The sequence below is a fragment of the Apodemus sylvaticus genome, chromosome 7 (assembly GCF_947179515.1).
Source record: "Apodemus sylvaticus chromosome 7, mApoSyl1.1, whole genome shotgun sequence".
Classification (NCBI taxonomy): Eukaryota; Metazoa; Chordata; class Mammalia; order Rodentia; family Muridae; genus Apodemus; species Apodemus sylvaticus.
This window is the reverse complement of record NC_067478.1, coordinates 20558842-20578964: the sequence shown is the minus strand read 5'-3', so window position 1 is coordinate 20578964 and position 20123 is coordinate 20558842. Positions and strand designations below refer to the sequence as shown.

The 20123-nt window shown below is 49.4% G+C and overlaps 1 protein-coding gene across 1 annotated transcript in view; it reads left to right on the top strand.

Moving 5' to 3' along the window:
• Rab6b (RAB6B, member RAS oncogene family) overlaps positions 1 to 20123 on the top strand; it is a 74691-nt gene that overhangs the window by 34060 nt on the left and 20508 nt on the right. The window contains exons 3-6 of the mRNA XM_052187501.1: positions 14469 to 14522; positions 14712 to 14817; positions 16331 to 16442; positions 17654 to 17747. Coding sequence (XP_052043461.1) covers positions 14469 to 14522; positions 14712 to 14817; positions 16331 to 16442; positions 17654 to 17747 — 366 coding nt within the window. The remainder of the gene's footprint in view (positions 1 to 14468; positions 14523 to 14711; positions 14818 to 16330; positions 16443 to 17653; positions 17748 to 20123) is intronic.

Genomic DNA, 20123 nt, shown 5'->3' with positions numbered 1-20123 from the left:
AGGACTCAACATAGCCTTTAACAGGCCGCTAGGGGCTAGGAAAGGAGCCCTTTCCCCAGAGTACTTACTTACTATGTTTCTGTTCATCCCAAGCAGAGACTCCGAGGCCATGCTGTACAGCCAGACAGACACTGGGCAGTTTCCATGGCTTGGCATGGCTGCTTTGCCTGGACAGCCCGGGTCAACTGGTTCCTGGTGACCATTACTCCATTTTTGTTGACATAGCGTGTGACAGAATGAAGTGCATTCACAGAGTCTAACTCATTCGGTCCAACAGTCCTTACGGAAAGCTCTGGAATCTTCAGTTGAGAGGTCAGGGGATTGAGGACTAGGGGAGCTAATCGGACTCCTCAGTTCAGTTGGTAGAGTCTCGTATGCATGAAACCTTGGGTCTTCAGTATGGGCACCTGTGATCCCAGCACCCAGGTGGTAGACTTGAATGGTGTATGAAAATTCTTGGAAACACATATGTAAAACACAGCTATGTGCTTGTCTGCATTTGGCATGACATTATATTTAGCTAGAAATGTGTCTGCTAGTGTATACACTAGCACTAGCACCACCATTTTTATGTGGTTAGTATCTAACGAACCCTTCTCCAGGAAATCGAAAGCTCTGGAGATTACACATTACCTATAGAGATTTAGAGAATGAAAGACATTTTTTTAGCACAAAAACATATATTGCAAGATAGTATTTCTTGTATAATATGTAAATATCAAGATTGGGTTCAAAATATATTCAACATCCTGCATTCAAGATGACTGAAATTTGAAGGGATTAAGTTTATGAAATTTTTGTTTTGTTTTTGGCCCCCTTTTATATTCCTAAAATACTGGATGTCACAAATTCTTAATTAAATACTTGTTAAATGAAAAAAAAAAAGGAAAAAGAAGAAGCTCCAAGCTGGAGAGATGGCTCAGTGGCTCACTGGCTACTCTTCCAGAGGTCCTGAGTTCAAATCCCAGCAAGCACATGGTGGCTCACAACCATCTGTAATGGGATCTGATGCTCTCTTCTGGTGTGTCTGAAGATAGCTACAGTGTACTTACACACATAAAATAAATAAGTATTGAAGAAGAAGAGGAGGAGGAGGAGGAGGAGGAGGAGGAGGAGACGGCAGCAGCAGCAGCTTGTAGGACAGTGGTGGCGCACACCTTTAATCCCAGCACTTGGGAGGCAGAGGCAGATGGATTTCTGAGTTTGAGGCCAGCCTGGTCTACAGAGTAAGTTCCAGGACAGCCAGGGCTACACAGAGAAAACCAAAAAAATAATAAAATAAAAAAATAAAAAATAATTTAAAAAAAAGCCATCCTTGGCAACAAGTTAAAGGCCAACTTAGGAGCTGGAGATACAGTAGATCCTTTCTCAAGGCAGAAAAATAAATATATAAATAAACACAAATAGCAACAAAGAAATCCCACTGGTGGCCACTGGACGCATGACACATGCTGATGGCATGTCAGCCTCTCTGGGCCAGCTGTAGCCTGTCCTGAGTGTCTGTGATAAGCACAGCGTGAGTGTGCTCCCTTTCCAAAGAACCTGTGAGGGCTCCTCAGCCCCCTGGCCGCAGGGCAGTACTGGGGCTGTGTGCGTATCAGAAATCCCGGCATTACCTTCAGAGCAGGAGGACCCCCCACAACACACTTGTACCAGCCTCAGCCATCCATGCCTTTGTACAAATACAGTGTACATTTGAGTGTGTTCTATTACCACATATTCCCACATACATACAGACACACATCCACCAATACACAGCTCTCCTGTATGACCTGTGTTGAGCCCTGAGAGGGACCTGGTCAAGAGGAATCACAGAGGATCCCCAGGCTTAGCTGAATAGTTATTTGTTCTTGTTATCTGGTGTCTCCTTCTTCCAACGTGCACCTGACGTGGAAGCTTCCTTCACGACCAGACTGCAGGTGCAGAGGAGAAGAAACCTGCTCCGTGAGTGAGCGAGCGAGCGAGGGCACTAGGCTAAGTGTGGCAGAAACACCACCAGGGGCTCAACCTTTGATCCCGAGTTTCCTGGTGGCCACGAGGAAAGGAAACTGTGTGCGTGGTTCCTATAACTACCAGAAGCGGTCAGGTTTGTGTTATGATCAGATGTTGCTGCCACGTAAACTAACCCGCACCACCCACAGGCTCGTGTGTTTGAATGCTGGGTCACCGGCAGGTAGGGGTGTTTGGGGAAGCTGTAGGACTTTCAGAAGGTGGGATCTAGTGGAGGAAGTGGGTCTCTGTGGGGAAGGCAGCACTGCAGACCGGGCACCCGTCCTCATCCACTGTGATGGAAACAGCCTCACACTCCCGTCTGCCATGGGCAGGAGCTGGTCTCTCTACCCCTAAGCTGTCAAAATAGAACCTTCCTCCCGTAAGTTCTTTCTGTCAGATATTCTGTCTCAGCAACAGAAAAGTCACCCACCGTGTCTAGGTTTCCTGGGGCCAGCCTACAGAGATGTACACGAAGTGACTTGGCAGGTAGGCTGGCTGGTGGGAGTGTGGACAGCCAAAGTGTGCGGCCGGCCTACCCGCCTCACTTCCTGCTTGCCCCAGATCATACTGTGAAGACAAGCACCTGGGGTCTGTGGCCTCCACAGTCGGAGCTGACACAGGTCAGAGCCTGTGGGGCGGCAGTTAAACAGCGCTCTCAGACAGAGCCCAGGAGCCCCCGGAGCGCCACTTCCTATGCTCTGGTCATCCCGGCTCATTCCCTGTGGGAAGGCCCATCTGTCCGGATCTAGCCTGTGGCTCCCCCTGGGGCAGTATGAGTGATGGTCATGCACTGTCTGTTTTCACTAGTTCATGTGGTGTGGTTGTAGCTACCTTTCTGTCATCTGCTCCAAAGGAGTTAGCCTGTATTAGCTACTTTTCCACGGGTATTACCAAGCACCCAACAGAAACAGCCTAATATAGAGTGTTGATTTGAGCATGTGATTTCAGAGATGTTAGCCAGTCGTGATAGAGAACACATCACAGAGCAACACAGCTCACATCATGGTGCCCAGGAAGCAGAGAGTGGGGGCATACCAGCAGGGGTCTGGGAAGGACACACTAGTGATGTACTTCCTCCAACCAGCCCTCCATCTCATACACCTTACGACGTCCCAATAATGTCATTGCCTTATGAACCCATCAAAGGATTGTTCCACTGATCAGGCACGATCTAATTGTCTCTGGACATGCCATTGCACACACACAAACACACACACACAGACACGGATGGACAGATTGATGGACGGACAGACAGATGGACGGATGGATGAAGAAGTGCACTATTTATTTCCTAGGTGGTTTCTCAGTCTTTGTTTGTTTGAATTGGAAATATCCTCCACAGGCTTATGTTTTGAATGCTTATTCCCCAGCCTGTGATACTATTCTAAGAGGTGGGGCTCTATCTGGTAGAAGTAAGACGCTGGGGGAGGGGGGTGGTCCCTTGAAAATGATGCCCAACCCCTTCTTCCTATGTCACTCTCCTCTTCTCAGGCTGCTGTGATATGAACAGCTTGGGGCATGTTCTGTTACCACCAGGTATCCTTCCCAAGCAGGTGGGACCAAGCAGCTGTGGACTGAACTCTTGGAAACTGTAAGCCAGAAGACAGTCATTCTCAGTTCCTCTTTCTATCCGGTATTTCGGTTGCAGTGATCCAAGAGTCTATACTAACCGACTTAAGCTTAACCATCACTCGGCACACAAAGGCCATGTCTCCGTCCTTACCGGAAGCCATATCCTAGCAGCAGAGAAGGTGCAGGGTGGTCCTTGTCACCCTACTGACTCACTATGACACCCTGGAAAAGTCATGTCTCTTGTCTGAATCTCTCGTTTGTGATGAGTGAGTATACCAGCTCTGACGTATACCAGCTACTCTGCTTGTTAAAACCTTGTCTCAGCCACACACACACAGCCTTTCTACGTCTGTCAACATTCACCGAGTCCGACCTATCCTGGGTGTCATCCACGTGCCTCGCCCCCAGAGCCTCCTCCCTCCCCTTGCCTGTCTTCCAGATATACACAACAGTTCTGTGCCCCTTCCTTGCGTTTGTCCTTCTACCAACCAGGACAGTCTTTCTAGAGCTCCTGCTATTAGGAAGTCCTGAAGTTTAACTTCATCCAGTTCCCTGGCTTCCCCAGATCCTCTCCTCAAGTCCCCTACAGCAGCCTTCAGCCCCAGCCGTTTTCCATCTTCTGAAAGAAATATGTGGTACTTCAGGGAGCTGTCTCTACAGCACTCTCCTGCCTCTACCCATGTACTGACCCTCTCCTATGCCCTAGTCCTTGCAGAAGACCCTGGTCCTTTAACACTGTTTCCTTTCAGGTTGAGGATCCTCTTTAACATAGACTCTTTGTCCTCATTCATTTTAAAAAAAAAAAGAATTTTAGTTTCCCTGCACATTTGAAGAACATTTTTTGCTGGGTTTAAAATTCTAGCTCCGTAGCTGGGCAGTGGTGGCCCAGCACTTGGGAGGCAGAGGCAGGCGGATTTCAGAGTTCAAAGCCAGCCTAGTCAAAGCCAGAGTGAGTTCTAGGACAGCCAGGGCTACACAGAGAAACCCTGTCTCAAAACAACAACAACAACAACAAAATGTTTATTAAAAACTCCCAGCTCTGCTTGCTATTCCTATCCCTGTCGTTCCGTCCTCGGGTACCATGTACCATTTTCCTCTGCCTGTTCTCAAGATTGTATCTTTGGTTTGGTACTCAAAGCTTCTGAATATACTTGTGTGTGTGCTGCAATGTACTTGTGTGTGTGTGTGTGTGTGTGTGTGTGTGTATGGAGAGGTGCATGTCATGGCACGTGTGGGCATCAGAGGACAACTTGTGGAGTTAGTTTTCCCTTTTCTACCATGGGGGGTTCCCAGACCAGACTGAGGTGGTCAGGCTTGGTGGTGAGCACCTTTACTGCTAAGCCGTCTGGCTGAACTCGCCCATATCTGTGTCTTTGTTATAAACATAACCTTCTGTAGTTGGGCGTAATAATATTGGCTATCTTAAAATAGTTCTTCCTTCTTTCAATGTCCAAATCAACTCAAGGGTTGATCCTGATTTTTTGTTTTCCTTGTGTATGACTTCCATTTTCCTGTCACCTGATTTGTCTCTTCAGTTGCGATTACATCCTGCACATTTTGTTTGTGTCTCTAGATTCTGGTTGCAGCTTTGAGTCCTGCTGGTTCTTTGTTTTAATCGTTGTGCAAGCCCTGATTCTGTCCCCTGTGCTGGGCAGCAGCTGTCTCTTCTGTTTGTCATTTTGTTTTGTTTCTGGCCTTGGGCAGATTGCTTGGTGTCTTCTCTGCTAATCCAGTGTTGGACGGCATTTCTATGTAGACTTCAGAGCCCCTTCTGTGACTTTCTCATGTCTAGGATTTTTCTGTACTTCTTACCAATTGTGGTGGCTTCACGTTCTGTCCTCTCGTGTTCCAGTCGGTATGACTGACTGACTGGATTTCTTTACGAATCTGAGTTTTTGCCAATAATTTCTGGTGTCTTCATCACCTGGTTTTTTTTTTTTTTTTCTAGTTGGTTCAGAGTTAATAGCATTAATCATCAAGAGGGTTAGATGACTTCGTATGATGAAAGCCAGAGTCCCCCTCCCTCCTCCAAGATGCTTCTTGCTTAACCTCCCATCTCCTCTCTTCCCTGACCTCTGCCTGCTGGACGGTCCTGTGCACTGAGGGCTTTCGTATCCACTCCATGTTTGCATAAGACACTAAGCAAGCAAGGCCTGCTGCTCTGGCCCGTCGGCCCTTCCACGCTGGCTCTTTCTTTCCATTTTCTGCGAGTGACAGTTTCTGTATGTGTCTTCTCCTCCGAGTCGGAAGTTCCTGAGGGACAGGGACCAGGGATTTTTTTTTTTTTTACAGCACACAGTAGGCACTCAAGAGTGAAGTGGAGTGGCTTGACTTAATTATTTACACCATCTTCCACGAAGAAGCTGCCCAGGGAAGACCATGACTACCACCACCTCTGAAAATCTGGCCTCTGTGGAAGAGACAGGCTCCAGATGGCAGTGGTGTGGGCCAGCTGCTGGGACTCGTGTCTGGGAAATACATGGTGCCAGGAGCTAGAGCTACGTTCTGGTCACAGAGACCCAGCCAGGTCTCTCTCTCTCAAGCCCTTTCCCCTCTGTCCTTTAAAGGCTCACTTTATTTATTCCTACTAAAATGCAAATGAGCTCTCTCTTAAGTGGGCTCTGTAGAGCTTTTATGGCCATGATTACTGCTTTCTGACAGTTGGGAGCCAGATAGGATTTGACTCCAGGGAAACATGGTGACAGCTTTGGAAATGGACTTCTAGAAGCAGGAGGCATACAGCTCAACAGCCCGAAGCTGAGGCTTTGATGTCAGGGAGAGCTGGATTCAGGTCCAGGCTCTGCTACCCAGCCTGGGGGACAGACCTTGGTTCTGAGTGAGCCTGGTTTCTTCCCTGTGCATAACAACTCATCCACTGGTGTCATGTCCCCCCCCCCCTTATTATCAGTCTGTGGCCCTGGGGACCACAGCCTCCTCGGACCCAGCACAGAACAGTTCATCTGCACATTTCACTGAGCAAGGCACCAGTCTGAGAACTTGTCTGTAATCCTGGCACTCAGAGCCTGTGTTTGTGTCCACCTGGGTGGGCTCAGGAATCTCAGTGTTTATAAAAGCTCCTGGGGTCAATCTGAAGCACATGATCAACAGGTGCATGCTTAAAATCCCACGCCACTGACCAGTGGCAGATTAGGGAGTCTTGAGTCCTTTCCTATTTGCTAGAGACGGTATTGACTAAGCTCTGGGCTGCCCCAAGTATTGATAATCTGATTTGCAGAGAAGAGTCTCAAATTTTGAAGAAGTCCTGACTGTAGAAAGCATTTCACAGAAGGGACAGCATCAGGAAAGAGGCACAGAAGCTGACCTGGGAAGGGCCTACAGACTGGCTCAGTGGGTTAAGGTGCTTGCTGCCAAGCCTGATGACCTGAATTTGATCTCTAGTTATACATGATGGACGGAGAGAACCAGCTCCTGCAAATTGCCCTCTGACCTCCACACAGAAGTCGTCGCATGCATGCATGCATGCACAAACACATACAAAATAAACAAAAAAAAATGTGGAGTAACATGTGTCTTAGTTAGGGCTTTACTGCTGTGAACAGACACCATGACCAAGGACAACATTTAATTGGGGCTGGCTTACATTCAGGTTCAGAGGTTCAGTCCAGTATCATCAAGGCAGGGGAGTATGGCAGCATCCAGGCAGGCATGGTGCAGGAGGAGCTGAGAGTTCTACATCTTCATCTGAAGGCCGCTAGGAGAAGACTGACTTTCAGGAAGCTAGGACTGTGGTATTAAAGCCCACGGCCACAATGATACACCTATTCCAACAAGGCCACACCCCCTAATAGTGACACTCCCAGCCCCAAGCATGGACCAACCATCACAGCATGTGAATTCTAAGCAGCACTGTTCCCTGGTATAAAGTCAGGCTGGTTATAGGGAGTACAAGGTCATAAAAAGCCAGTGGTGAGCTGTGAACAGTCAACCACTGGTGCTTAGAATGTTTCCTGGGAGCTGTAAGGAGAAACACAGTCAGTATTTTTTTTAATTATTCGTTTTGTTTCTTAAGATTCATGTATCTTTATTTCATGGTTGAGTGGTTTGCCCGAATGTATGAAAATGCACCATGCATGTGAAGTGCTGGTGGAGACCAGAAGAGGGCATTAGGATGCCCAGAACAAGAGCTATGGAGAGTTGTAAGCTGCCCTGTGGGTGCTGGAACTGAACCTGGGACCTCTGCAAGAGCAGCAAGTGTCCTGAACAGACGAGCCACCGCCCCACATCCCTAATGTTGGTGGATTTAGACTCAAAAATAACCTTGCCTGCTGCGTGAAGATTGCTTATAAGGCAGTGTTAAGGACAGGGAAGCCAGCGAAGATGCTGCCAAGGTTACTCCGGTGGGGGTGGGGGGCTCAGGCTGAACGAGGGAGCAGTGGAAGTGGTGAGTGAGAACCGAGCAGGTAAAGCCACAGGAGGCGGCTCTGTGTGGACAGTTGCCTCTGCCTTCCCTCACTCCTGTCTTGATTGTTTCAGAGTGTCCTCAGATTTGTTGAAACTCATTTCCACATCTATTTTCTCCTTTTAAAGCATAACTATTTATGTCATCAGGGGGTCTGTTCCTGTTAAGTTTTTTTTTCCCTCAATTATGATCCAAATTTCTTCTTTGCATAGGCAGTCTGTTTTTATTTTGTGGACAGGATAATTTAAATGCACAGCTCTCTTTGCTTCCCCAGAGACTATAATCTGTCCAGTGTTCACCAGTTTGTGGTCTGGCTTATGTGCTTGTACATTATTGTTTCTTGAATGTGTCTATAAATCAGAAGAGCCTGATCCAATCTGCTCAGCTCTCAACAGAAGAAAAACTGTGACATCACAGCTTAAGAGAAAAGATAGCTCCGACACCCAGAGGTGACGCCCATGCCATGCTGTGCAGAGATGTGAGAAGATACGCAGTAATTAAGTGGACTGCATGGTTGGTGAAATATATTTTTTATGTTGTTGTGATTAAGTTACCTGACTGAGACAGTTTACGGAAAGGAAGGTTTATTGTGGCTCACGGTTTCAGAAGAATTCAGTCCTCATGGCAGGGGAGGTATAGCAGGGTTCGCAGCAGTGCCAGCTCGTGGTGGAGGCTCCTCATACCACAGTAGACCCTGGGGCAGAGAGAACAAGAACCAGGTATAACGTGGGGTCCATGTCAGACACCCACCCTAAGTGTCCCGTTTCTGCCAGCTAGGTCCTGCTTCCCAAAGGTTCCAAACTCTCTCCAAAGACTACCACCAGCTGCAGAGCAAACACTCAGAACTTAAGCCTGTGAGAGACACTTAGAGTCAAACCGTAGCATTCCATGCTGGTTGCCAAAGGCGCATGGCCATCATAAAACACAAAGATGTGTTTATTCCAACTTCAAGAAGTCCCACAGTCTCAACATTGACCAATAGTCTAAGTCCAGAGTCTCCACAGATGCTCAATGAAGTGGTCCCCTGTAAATAAGAATGCGTTCAAGAGGAGACAAAAGAAGGACCAAAAGCCAGCAGGGAAAACACCTAAGTCTTCTGCCTCCATGTCCAGAATCTGGGGCTCATTGTTCGGTCTCACACACACACAGGTGTTCCTCAGAAATCTAGGTGCAAGTTTCTGTGGCCCCATAATTTACATTCTGCACACCTGAAAAATAGCACCGGATGGGTGAGTCCCAAGTCTGCTCCCAGCGGTGACCCCTTCAATTACGGCTGCCTCAGCTTGAGAGTCCCCGAGTAGCTGAAGCAGAAGCTAGAAAGCCATCTCCTGAGGTGGCCCTTTTCCATTAGAGTCCCTCGGTGACTTCAGAATACAGTCTCCCTCTGAAGGAAAGTTTTTAAGCAGTTAATTGATTGGTCTTCTGTTTTATGCCCTGGAGCCCTCAAGATGGGGACAGATTCTCTGTCATCTGCTCTGTGGCCCCAGTGCCGGGTGGGCGTTTTCTTAATGATGCTGGTGACTTATCAGTAGCCTGCCCTAACCCCACTTCTCTTATCCTCACCTTGAAACATCTTCACCTTCCTTTCAGGGCCAAATCCCACATCTTGAAATTTCTTCTCTGCATTTTGCTCCCGAGTCTCACTGTAAGTGTAGTTAAAAGTCGCCAGCCAGAACCACACTCGTAGCTGGCTGCCGGCTGGGTTGCTCTGCATTTTCTCCATTACCTTCGAAGTAATCCACCTCACTCACAATTTCAGGTCATGGGTAGAATGTAAATAAACTCTTCGTCAGACTCAAGTGGCCTCTAGCTAGAGTCCAGTGACCAGTGGAGTCCTGGTTCTGCCCAGAGATGACGTGGGTTCGGTCTTTGCCGTTCAGATTGTTGTCAGTGTTCTGATCCTCCAAGTTCTCACCAGAACAGTGGATCTAGAGCCTCAGAGTCCACAGAGTTAAACTGTCGTAAATTCTTCTCACAAGCCAGTTTCAAAGGCTTATAAACCACCCGGCAAGATTGGCTATATGAATGTTGCCACTTTACTCGGACCAGCTCTCTGCCTCTCACACTTTTGCATTGTTCCGAGAGAAACAACTTGAAGAAAGAAAGACTCTTTCCAGCTCATGGTTTTTCAAAAGGCTTTAGTCTATCCAGCAGTAGCAGCATGTAGAAGAGGCACCTCACATCACTGTAGCAGGTCAGGAAAGAGGGAGGACAGAGGCTTTGTGTAACCTTCAAAGCCTTCCCCCACCCAACTGCTTCCACCAGCCAGGTCCCATTCTGAAAGGTTCCACTGCTCTCCAAGTTAACACCGCCAGCTGGAGAACAAGCATTCAAAGCATGAACCTCTGGGATGTTTCAGATTCAAACGAGAGTGGCCAGAACAGGTCTTAGAGAGAGAGGGGCAGCTATGCAGTTAGGGATGGCTCTTAAGTAGTAGCATGAAGATCAGACAGAGGTGGGAGACAGCTGTGGCGAGAGGAAGATGGTCCCTCTCAGCGTTGGCTCATGGCCATCTCTTTGGTCAGTATGTTTCAGGAGGCTTAATAGAGATACAGTCTGTGGCTCAGTGAACGTCAATGATGATAAGAGTCACTGGGCTACGTGTTGCTGTGGCTTGATCCAGTGGCATGATTCCTTGACATGTTATCTAATGACCTCTCTCTGCATCATGGCAGTGCACACAATGGGGGGAAAACGATTGTTGCCGATACAGTTATTATCAGTAACATCCCTGTTGCCACCCAGCTGCTGACCTTGGGGGACATGATTTTCCACAGTCTTTCACTCTGTTGATCAAGGTTAGTTACGCCACATTGACGGAAGCGGCTTGAACAAAATAGAAAATGAAGTCTTCCTTGTACAAAAGGATGGTGCTGCCGGGGTAACTCTTCACAGTCAGGGAGTCAGGCTCCATTCAACAGTCTTCCTGCCCTCCGGTCCTCCGCTGGATGAGGCGTGATCACCTGCCCCAAGAGTCTGCATTCCAAGCAGTGGGAAAGGGGGCAGCTTGGGGCGCACTAACCCAGGAAGGGCTCATTCCAGATGTTCATCACCTTCACATCCTTTGATCAGAACCCAACCACCCTGCAGCCAAGGATTCTGGGAAACATGGCCTTTGACTGGGGCAGCCGCTAGCTCAGCTGTGCATTTTCTGAATTCTGTATTGGGGGATGCTGGCAGCCTCTCCCTCTGATCCTGAGCCCAGGCCTCTGATCTTGCTTCAAGGGTCACTAAAGAAGGAATGTGGTGCCTTCAAGGATCCCGTCGTACATAGAGAAGGTGAAATTTCTGCCGTTGTGGCACATTCCTTAAAGTTCTGAACAGACGCAGAGTCGACAGTCCACTCACGGATTAATGAAATGTGTGGTCGTTTGGGAAAGAGGCCTGGTTTGAAAGTGCTCAATTTTAGACTTAGCTCTCATGGCTGTGGTAGGCAGGACACTGCATAGCTGGGCTGGTAATGCCTGGATTTCAGCACGGATTTTCCCAGCTCCAAACAGATCGGCAAAGTCATGAGACATGCCCCAGCCTTGTTTTTTTCTTCCCAGTCACCCAGTCACGACCAACCAGAGTAGGATGTGTGTGTGTGTGTGTGTGTGTGTGTGTGTGTGTGTGTGTGTGGTGTAGCTCTTAGGTTGTAGAGTTGTGCAGCCATTCTAGATTAAGGTGGCATTTATCACTTTTTGAATCACTGTGACCAAATCCTTGGGAAGCAGCAATTTAAGGGAGGAAGGACAGATTTATTTTGGGTCAGTTTGAGAAGGGTTTTGGATCGTCATGGTAAAGATAAGAAGCATGAAACTGCTGGGCTGGTTACGCTATAGCCACAGACTGGAAGGAGAGTGCATTGATTCTAGTTTGCTTTTTGTTGCTGTGATAAAAAACATTAACCAGCACCAAGTTGGTGGGGAGGGGTTCATTCACCTAACACTTCGACATCACAGTCCGTGGCTGGGGCAGAAGCTGAAGCAGAGGCCATGGGGGACCAGTGCCTACCGGTTTGCTCCTCATGGCTTGCTCAGCCTGCTTTCTTATAGCATCTAGAACCACATGCTCAGTGGTGACATAACCCATGGTGGGCTGGGCCTTCCCACATCAGCCATTTATCAAGGAAATGGCCCCACAGACGTGTCCACGGGCCAGTCTAGTCAGGTGGAGCCGGCTGGGATTCCTTCTACCCAGGTGACTCTAGATCATATCAAGTGGACAAAAAAACTCACCCACAGGGAAAGGGGAAAGGGAGGGGTGGGGGAAGGGTAGAGGGAAGGGAGGGGTAGGGAAGGAGAGGAGGAGAGGGGACCTAGTGTCTCCTCTCTGTCCTTTTCATTCAGCCTGGGACTCCAGCCCATGTTGGGGTGCTGCTCACATTCGGGGCGGGTCTTCCTGCTCAGCTAAGCTTCCCAGGACATGCCCTCACAGACGGCCCAAATCACCTGTGTCTCCTAGGTGATTTTAAGTTGGGCTGACAGAGATCTCTGTATTTACACTGAAGTCTTCCCTTGATGTGTCTTTTGTGTCCATTGCGATTCTTCACATGATGAAATGTTTTGAACTTTTTGTTTCAAAGATTTAAAAAGAAAGAGAGAGAGAGAGAGAGAGAGAGAGAGAGAGAGAGAGAGAGAGAGAGAGAGAGAGAGAGAGAGGAAGGAAGGAAGGAAAGTCTTATCGTGTAGCTCAGGTTGTCCTCCGTTCTCTACCTCAGTGTTTCTGGTATTAACAGACCTGCACCATCATGCACTGTGTGATGGTGTGTATATGCTCAGCCCTGGGAGTGGCACTATTGGAAGGTGTGGCCCTGTTGGAGTTGGTGTGTCACTGTGGGCGTGGGCTTTAAGACCTAGCCCTAGCTGCCTGGAAGTCAGTCAGTCTTCCACTAGCAGCCTTCAGATGAAGATGTAGAACTCTCAGCTCTGCCTGCACCATGCCTGCCTGGCCACTGGCTGCCATGCTCCCACCATGATGATAATGGTCTGAAACTCTGAACCTGTAAGCCAGCCCCAATTAAATGTCTTTATAAGAGTTGCCTTGGTCATGGTGTCTGTTCACAGCAGTAAAACCCTAACTAAGAAGCCTGGCTATCTCAAAGATTTTTTTTCCTTTTGAATTCATAATTATTTTATTTTTTATAAAATAAAAAAGATATGTACTAAAGAGAGCAAAAATAGCTTGTGGTATAATTGTTCATCCAGATACCAGTATACAACATATTCTCTTTGTCTCTGTGTTTGAGAAAATATGACTCCCATCTATCTACTTCAGTTGATCGAGTTAAGATCTCACCACACATAATGAGCCCCTTTCACTGGGCGAAGGTTCCTGCAAACCTTTCTGTATTATGAGAAGATGGTTCTAGGCACAAGGTGGAGCACACGGCTGGAGCCATGCCCTGAATGTCTAGCTGTGTCTGACGCTTCATTATTACTTAGTGGTGTTTGCTCTATTTCACACTGACAGTATCTTGGCTCCTGCTTGCAGATATGATATGTAGGTAAGGACCAGAGAGGCCGGGGTTGCCTACCAGGACAGAAGAGGTGCCGGGTGGCACAGGGGTATGGGTGGCATCCCTTGACTCAGCAGCATGAGGAGCAAAGAGCTCTTTGGGTTTTCTACTAAGACATTGTGGGTGGTCCACAGTACCCCACCCAAGGCAGGGTACACTGCTGTCTGTCCCCCATGCAGCGGAAAGTCCCACCCCCAACTCTGCCTCCCCAAGAACAATGCTGAACTTAAGTACAAGGGAGAGGCTGTGGGAGCTCAGGGGATGCTGGAGGCAGGCAGGACCTTCCTCCTGTGCCCCATGCTCTCTCACACTTCTTGGGACATTTCTCTCCCTCTGCATAGAATGGCCTCTGAAAACAAAAGCCTGATCTCACCCATCATTTGCTCAAGCTCCGTCCTCAGTGGAGGGATGTGCCCTGAGTATCCCCTCGGCTGTCTGTGCCACTCCCTGGGGTCCTGGGGTCCTGGCCTTTGGGCTCCTTTGTGTGATTCTCTCTCTCTCTCTCTCTCTCTCTCTCTCTCTCTCTCTCTCTCTCTTCCTTCCTTCCTTCCTTCCTTCCTTCCTTCCTTCTTTCTTTCCATCTTTCTTTCTCTCTTTCTCTCTTTCCATCTTCTTTCTCTCTTTCCATCTTCTTTCTCTCTTTCTTTCTTTCCATCTTTCTTTCTCTCTCTCTTTCTTTCTTCTTTTAAAGATTTATTTATTTATTACATGTAATAATTACTCTGTAGCTGTCTTCAGACACACCAGAAGAGGGCATCACATCTCTTTTACTGATGGTTGTGAGCCACCATGTGATTGCTGATTTGAACTCAGGACTTTTGGAAGAACAGTCCTGAGGTTGGGGCAGGCCTTATGCAGAGTCCAGCTACCCCGAAATCAACCAGAGCAAAGAATCTCAGTGCTCTTAACCGCTGAGCCATGTCTCCAGCCCTGTGTGATTCCCTTTCATGTTGACCTCTTTGTGCTTTTTTTTTTTTTAAACAGGCAACCATCGGGATCGACTTCTTGTCAAAAACCATGTACTTGGAAGACCGTACGGTGAGTTCTTGCTTTTAGAACTGGAGGACAAGGAGGGCATTGTCAGGCTTGTCCCCTAGAACCCTCGCTTGGGCATTCTCGGGGGTCTCTGCCAAGACCAGGAGGGAGCTGGCAGGCCCAGCATCATGGGGTCTGGGCCTCGCACCCCTCTACCTCTCCTCTACTGATGTCTCTGTTCGGGCCCTGTAGGTCCGACTGCAGCTCTGGGACACCGCCGGGCAAGAGAGGTTCCGCAGCCTGATCCCCAGCTACATCCGGGACTCCACGGTGGCTGTGGTGGTGTACGACATCACTAGTGAGTAGGGGGTCCGTGTTGGAAGATGGAGCTCTTCGGCCCCAGTGTGTGTGAATGTGTACACAGGCATGTGCTCAGTATGGGTTAGTGTGTTATCTTAGACAACAGTGGACTCATTGCTGTCCTTCACTCCTGTGACAGACAGGACTACATAAGGCAGGGTTGGACCTGCTGGGGGCACAGTACCCTGGGATGGAGGCAATGGTAGATGTTCACGATGTTAGCACTTTGTGCCCTCCCTGACCCTGGCTGATGTGTGGTGTGTGTGTGTGTGTGTGTGTGTGTGTCTGCCAGCTCTCTCCAGGCTTCCCTGTAGGCCACTCCTCTTGTATACATGGTTCTTGAAAGGGCCGCGCAGACTCAGGGAGGGCCCAGAGGTCGGGGCAGGCCTTGTACAGAGTCCAGCTACCCCGAAATCATCCAGAGCAAAGATTCTCAACCCGTAGCTTGACACTCTTAGGGTCAAATGACTTTCACCGGGATGGCATATCAGATATCCACATTATAATTCGTAACAGTAGCAAAGTTACAGTTATAAATTTGTTGTATAGCAACAAAATAAATTTATGGTTGGATGTCACCACAACTGTGTTAAAGAGTCATAGTGGGCTGGAGAGATGGCCCAGCAGTTAAGAGCACTGACTGCTCTTCCAGAGGTCCTGAGTTCTAATCCCAGCAACCACATGTTGGCTCACAACCATCTGTAATGAGATCTGATGCCCTCTTCTGGAATGTCTGAAGACAGCTAGTGTACTTATATATAATAAATAAATAAATCTTAAAAAAAAAAAAAGAGTCGTAGCATTGGGAAGGTTGAGAACCACTGATCTAGAGGAACACACCTGGAAGCCCCAGGCTTTTCTCCGAAGATGCTGTGAGGACCCTGACATCACATGGGATTGGGACATGCCTCACTGCTCAGTTCTGCCTTGCCCCCCTCTGTCTCCCTCCACCCCAAGCACATGCTCCTTACACCCCCTAGTGAGGTGGGAGCTGTGGCCTACAGGACCTGTGTCACAGGCTGGGGAGAGCAGCCACCTCCCCTCCTCTAGGTGCTGAGCTCAGGTGCCTCAGAGGGAGAGGGTACTGAACACAGGTGGCTTGCTTCTGGATTGGTGTGCCTCTAGGGGGCGCTTTATCTGTCTGCCCTTCCCTGCAGGGCTGCAGGCTCTCCTCCCCAGCCAGCCTGGCCTTCCTCAGGCTCCCTTGAGCATCCCTTCCGTGGGATACCATTTTCTAGGGGCCTCCATATCCTCCTTTCCCAGGCCCGCAGCTCTGCCAGGCCCATCACGGTCTTCCATTCCTCTGTCTGCTATGAGCCTCAAATAGACACTGACTCTTGTGTGGCCTCTAGAGTCACTGTTCTGTGTAGAAGTTGTGACAGCCCGTTCCTAGGTACAGTGACTTCTCTCCCTGGGGTGGCTGAGCAGGGCTGGAGGATAACAGGGCTTGCCTTCTGACCCCTCCCTCTGGGGACCCTCATCCCCACTCTGTCCCCACTTTCTGCCTCCAGATCTCAACTCCTTCCAGCAGACTTCTAAATGGATTGATGACGTCCGGACAGAGAGGGGCAGTGACGTGATCATCATGCTTGTGGGCAACAAGACAGACCTGGCTGACAAGAGGTACACAAGCCCAGAGCGTGGCAGTGCTGGGACTAGCAGGCCCGTGCTTCCCCGGCCCTCTGTGGCTGTTCCTGCCCAGGTCTGGGATGACAGGAACAGCAAGGCTGGTCTCCTCCACAGGAACACTGACACATCTGTCAGCAACCCCACACACACTGCAAGCTTCTGGAAGCTTTTTTCTCTCTGGAAGCGTTGTCTTCCTCACTCACCTCAGCAAAGGCAGGGCAGGGGCCTGTCTGCACAGGTGTTCCCATCATGGTCCCAAAGTAGCCTCTGACACTGCTTCTGTCCCTGGGAAATCCTGGCATTGACCTGTGACGTGTGAAACCCAAGTCCTCGGGTCTGAGTCTGAATTATGTCAGCGGAGCCCAGACCTTGTCCCTAGATCCTGGTTTATGGCTGTGTCTGGACATGGAGTGGTTTTGGAAAAGGTTTCTCTGTAGCTGTCCTCCAGTGTCCCCACCCAGTAAGGTGCACTTTACATATATGTCTGCTCTTGGAACCCTGTGCTGACTTGAACAGAAAAGCTGTATGTCGCGATTTCTAATAAAGCACATGGCTTCTTGCAGAATCCCTGCCATTTGAAGAATAGTGCTAGCGCCCTGCCGAGAGGGGAGGGAAATGTCTCCTCTGCAGAGCAGGATGGGCCTAGGCGAGCTGCTTTTAATTTTGGTGTCTGCCATAGGAAAGGGGGGCTGAGGCTTCCCTCCAAGAAAGGCTGCCTGTGTCCAGGAGATCCTGTCCTAACCACGCCTGAGAAAGCCAGAGGCGTTGTGGCTCAGTGGTAGAGCACTTGTCTTTGAAAGCGTGTAGCCCTGGGTTTGGTCCCCAGCACTCATAAACCAGGCTTGGTGGCATAGAGCTATGGTCCCTGTTCTAGGGAGGGACACACAGGAGGATCAGAAGTTCAGTGTCATTCTTTGTTACATCACAAATCCAAGGCCAGCCTGGGCTACATATGCTGCCTTAAATAGTAGGAGGTAGCCTTGCTCCCTAGTTCAGAAGATGTTGAAAAATGTGGAAAAGGCTTGGGGTCCTCTGTGCCCGGGTGCCACCTTTTGACTGGACAGACCATGGCAGGCACCCAGGCCGGAAGCCTGTCTTCAAGGCTGACTGGCAGCTCCCACAGTCCTTATCTCTGGCTGCCTCCTCCGCTGCTGCCAAGGGCTGCCTCTCTGCCACCTGACTTTCCTTCTCCCCATCATTTCCAGGCAGATAACCATCGAGGAAGGGGAACAGCGGGCCAAAGAACTGAGCGTCATGTTCATTGAGACCAGCGCGAAGACCGGCTACAACGTGAAGCAGGTGAGGGCACGCCTGCCTCGCTCAGGGCTGGAAGCCCTCACCTGGGGCCTCCCTTGCTCTGAGTGGCTCGTGACTAGGCTGGGGAAGCCAGCCAGTGCATAGGTTTAAAGCTCTGGGCAGTGGGGGATGGCACTGGCTTCGAGCACTGATAGAGCATGTGGCGTGGTGGTGGGGTGGCACTCGGCTAGGGAGCCGTGCAGACCCTGTTAGTCACTAGTCTCCTCAGCCGTCATCAGGTATGGGTCCCTGGAGCAGTGTGTGTGAATGAAGGTCCAGCATGGGCTTCGCTGGGCTGCAGAAGCTGTGATTCTTAGCATCTCACTTCACTTCAGATGCAAATGCAAGATGTTGGAATCTGATTGGCACATTGGGTTAGAAATGGAGCGAAGAGGCTCCCTTGGCAGTCGGGAATCATGGGAGGGAGAGAAGATGTGACTGAGACCCACAGAACCAGAGTAGTTGGTGGGCAGAACTCAGCAGCTCAGCCGACCTGGGCTTCAGAAAAGTCCCACATGTATTGTGACTGCTCCCTCAGCTGCAGCGATCCTCAGTGATGGACGTAGACAGAGCATCAACGTTAGCAGTAAGTCCCGTGACTGTCCCACTGACAGAACGTCAGTTTGACAGGCGTCCCAAACTTCACAGTACAAGCCTTCAGGTCCCGCTAGCTGTTAGACCACCTCTAAGCCTGGTGTTTAGTATGTTTGTTAGGAGACACAGATGTCAGCATAGCACAGATTTATGACCCTTAAATATTTGGGGAGTTTCATTCAAAAGCAAACGGTATCCTATAGGATCCCTATAACTCGACTACATCTGAAAACGAGTCCACCGGCTTCTGCAGACTGTGAAAAGAGTCCATGACTCTAGCAAGGTGCTCCTCCACCCCTCTCTTGGAGCAGGAGGAGGGTGGTGGCAAGGAGGAAGGACATCGAAGGCAGGGCTAATGAGAGTAGAGCATGGCGGCAGGGGGCCTGTAGCACAGGAGGGGGCCCTAAGTAAGGAATGGGGCTTGATGCCATATCTGCTGTGGCCCTAGACTTCCCAGGAACGCCAGGCACACCCGGGCACCACTTGGCTTTTGAGAAATAATGATGGTTCTCTTCATGTTGATAGTACCGAGATTAAGGTTGACAATGGAGCTAGAAGGGACAGAGCAGGGGGAACACTGTGGCCACATTAGGGGGACCCCACAGCTTCTGGAACCCAGTGCCCGATTGGAGGGCTGGCTCTATTCACCCCAGCCCTTTCCATGCCTCTGCACCAGAGGTGAGCCTAACTGCCCCAAGCTCTCTGAGCATGTCTCAGAGAGGAGAAGAGGAGGTGCTGCTGCTCTTTGGGTCCGATGACATCATGGGAAATCAAAGCTGAGGACAATATCAGGTATCCATAGAGCAGGAGGCATCTACAACCCGAGGGGCCAAGGATAAGACCCTACAACCTGCTGGTCCCTTCCCCCTCTTGGAATGATCTAGAATCTGAGCAAGGGTTTGAGCAGGAGTTTAATCTGGCCAGTTTGACAAATTACTACAGGCTGCATAGCTCATAGGTAACGGAGAAGCCTCTCTCCCTGCTCTGAAGGCTGAGGAACCCGAGATGAAGGTGTTGGGGGACCCAGTGTCTTGCGGACTCTGTCCCCTCATATTTGGCACCTTCCAGTTGTTTCCTCACATGAAAGGAACGTGAAGGCTCCCTCAGCTTCTCTGTAAAGGTGTTAATTCCAGTCAGGAGGGCTCCTTAAGGCAACACCTCCTTACACCACCTTGCTGAGAGTTAGGTTTATTTTGTTTCTTTATTTAGTTGAGGGGTTTTTTGTTGTTGTTGTTGTTGCTGTTGTTCTATTGGTTGGTTTGGTTTTTGGTTTTTTGAGAAAGGATTTCTCTGTGTAGCTTACTCTGTAGACCAGGCTGGCCTTGGACTCACAGAGTGGTGGTATTAGAGGCATACACCACCACTGCCTGGTCAGGAGTTAGGAGTTATCTTATGAACTTGGGGGAAACCCAGACATCCAGCCCAGCTCAGAATCTGCTGAGCTCCCAGATTCTGCCTGGACTTGTTTACGAGATGTTACCTCAGCCAATGTCCACCTGGTAGGCGCCCCTGATGCCCCCTGTTCTCATGCATACTATTAGGCCTGCGCTCCTTAGGGAGACTTGCACGTGGACCCACACTCACTCTCTCATATACACGCAAGAACATGATATTTACAATACCACACATACACACATCTTCACTCACATGCTGACACACACTTAACATTTTTATACTCACTCTACAAAGAAAGTCATGCACACCACACATAGCACACACACATAGCACACACATCCACACAAAGTTTCGCATCCTCGCTGCGGCTGTGGCCCTGACTCCCCAGAT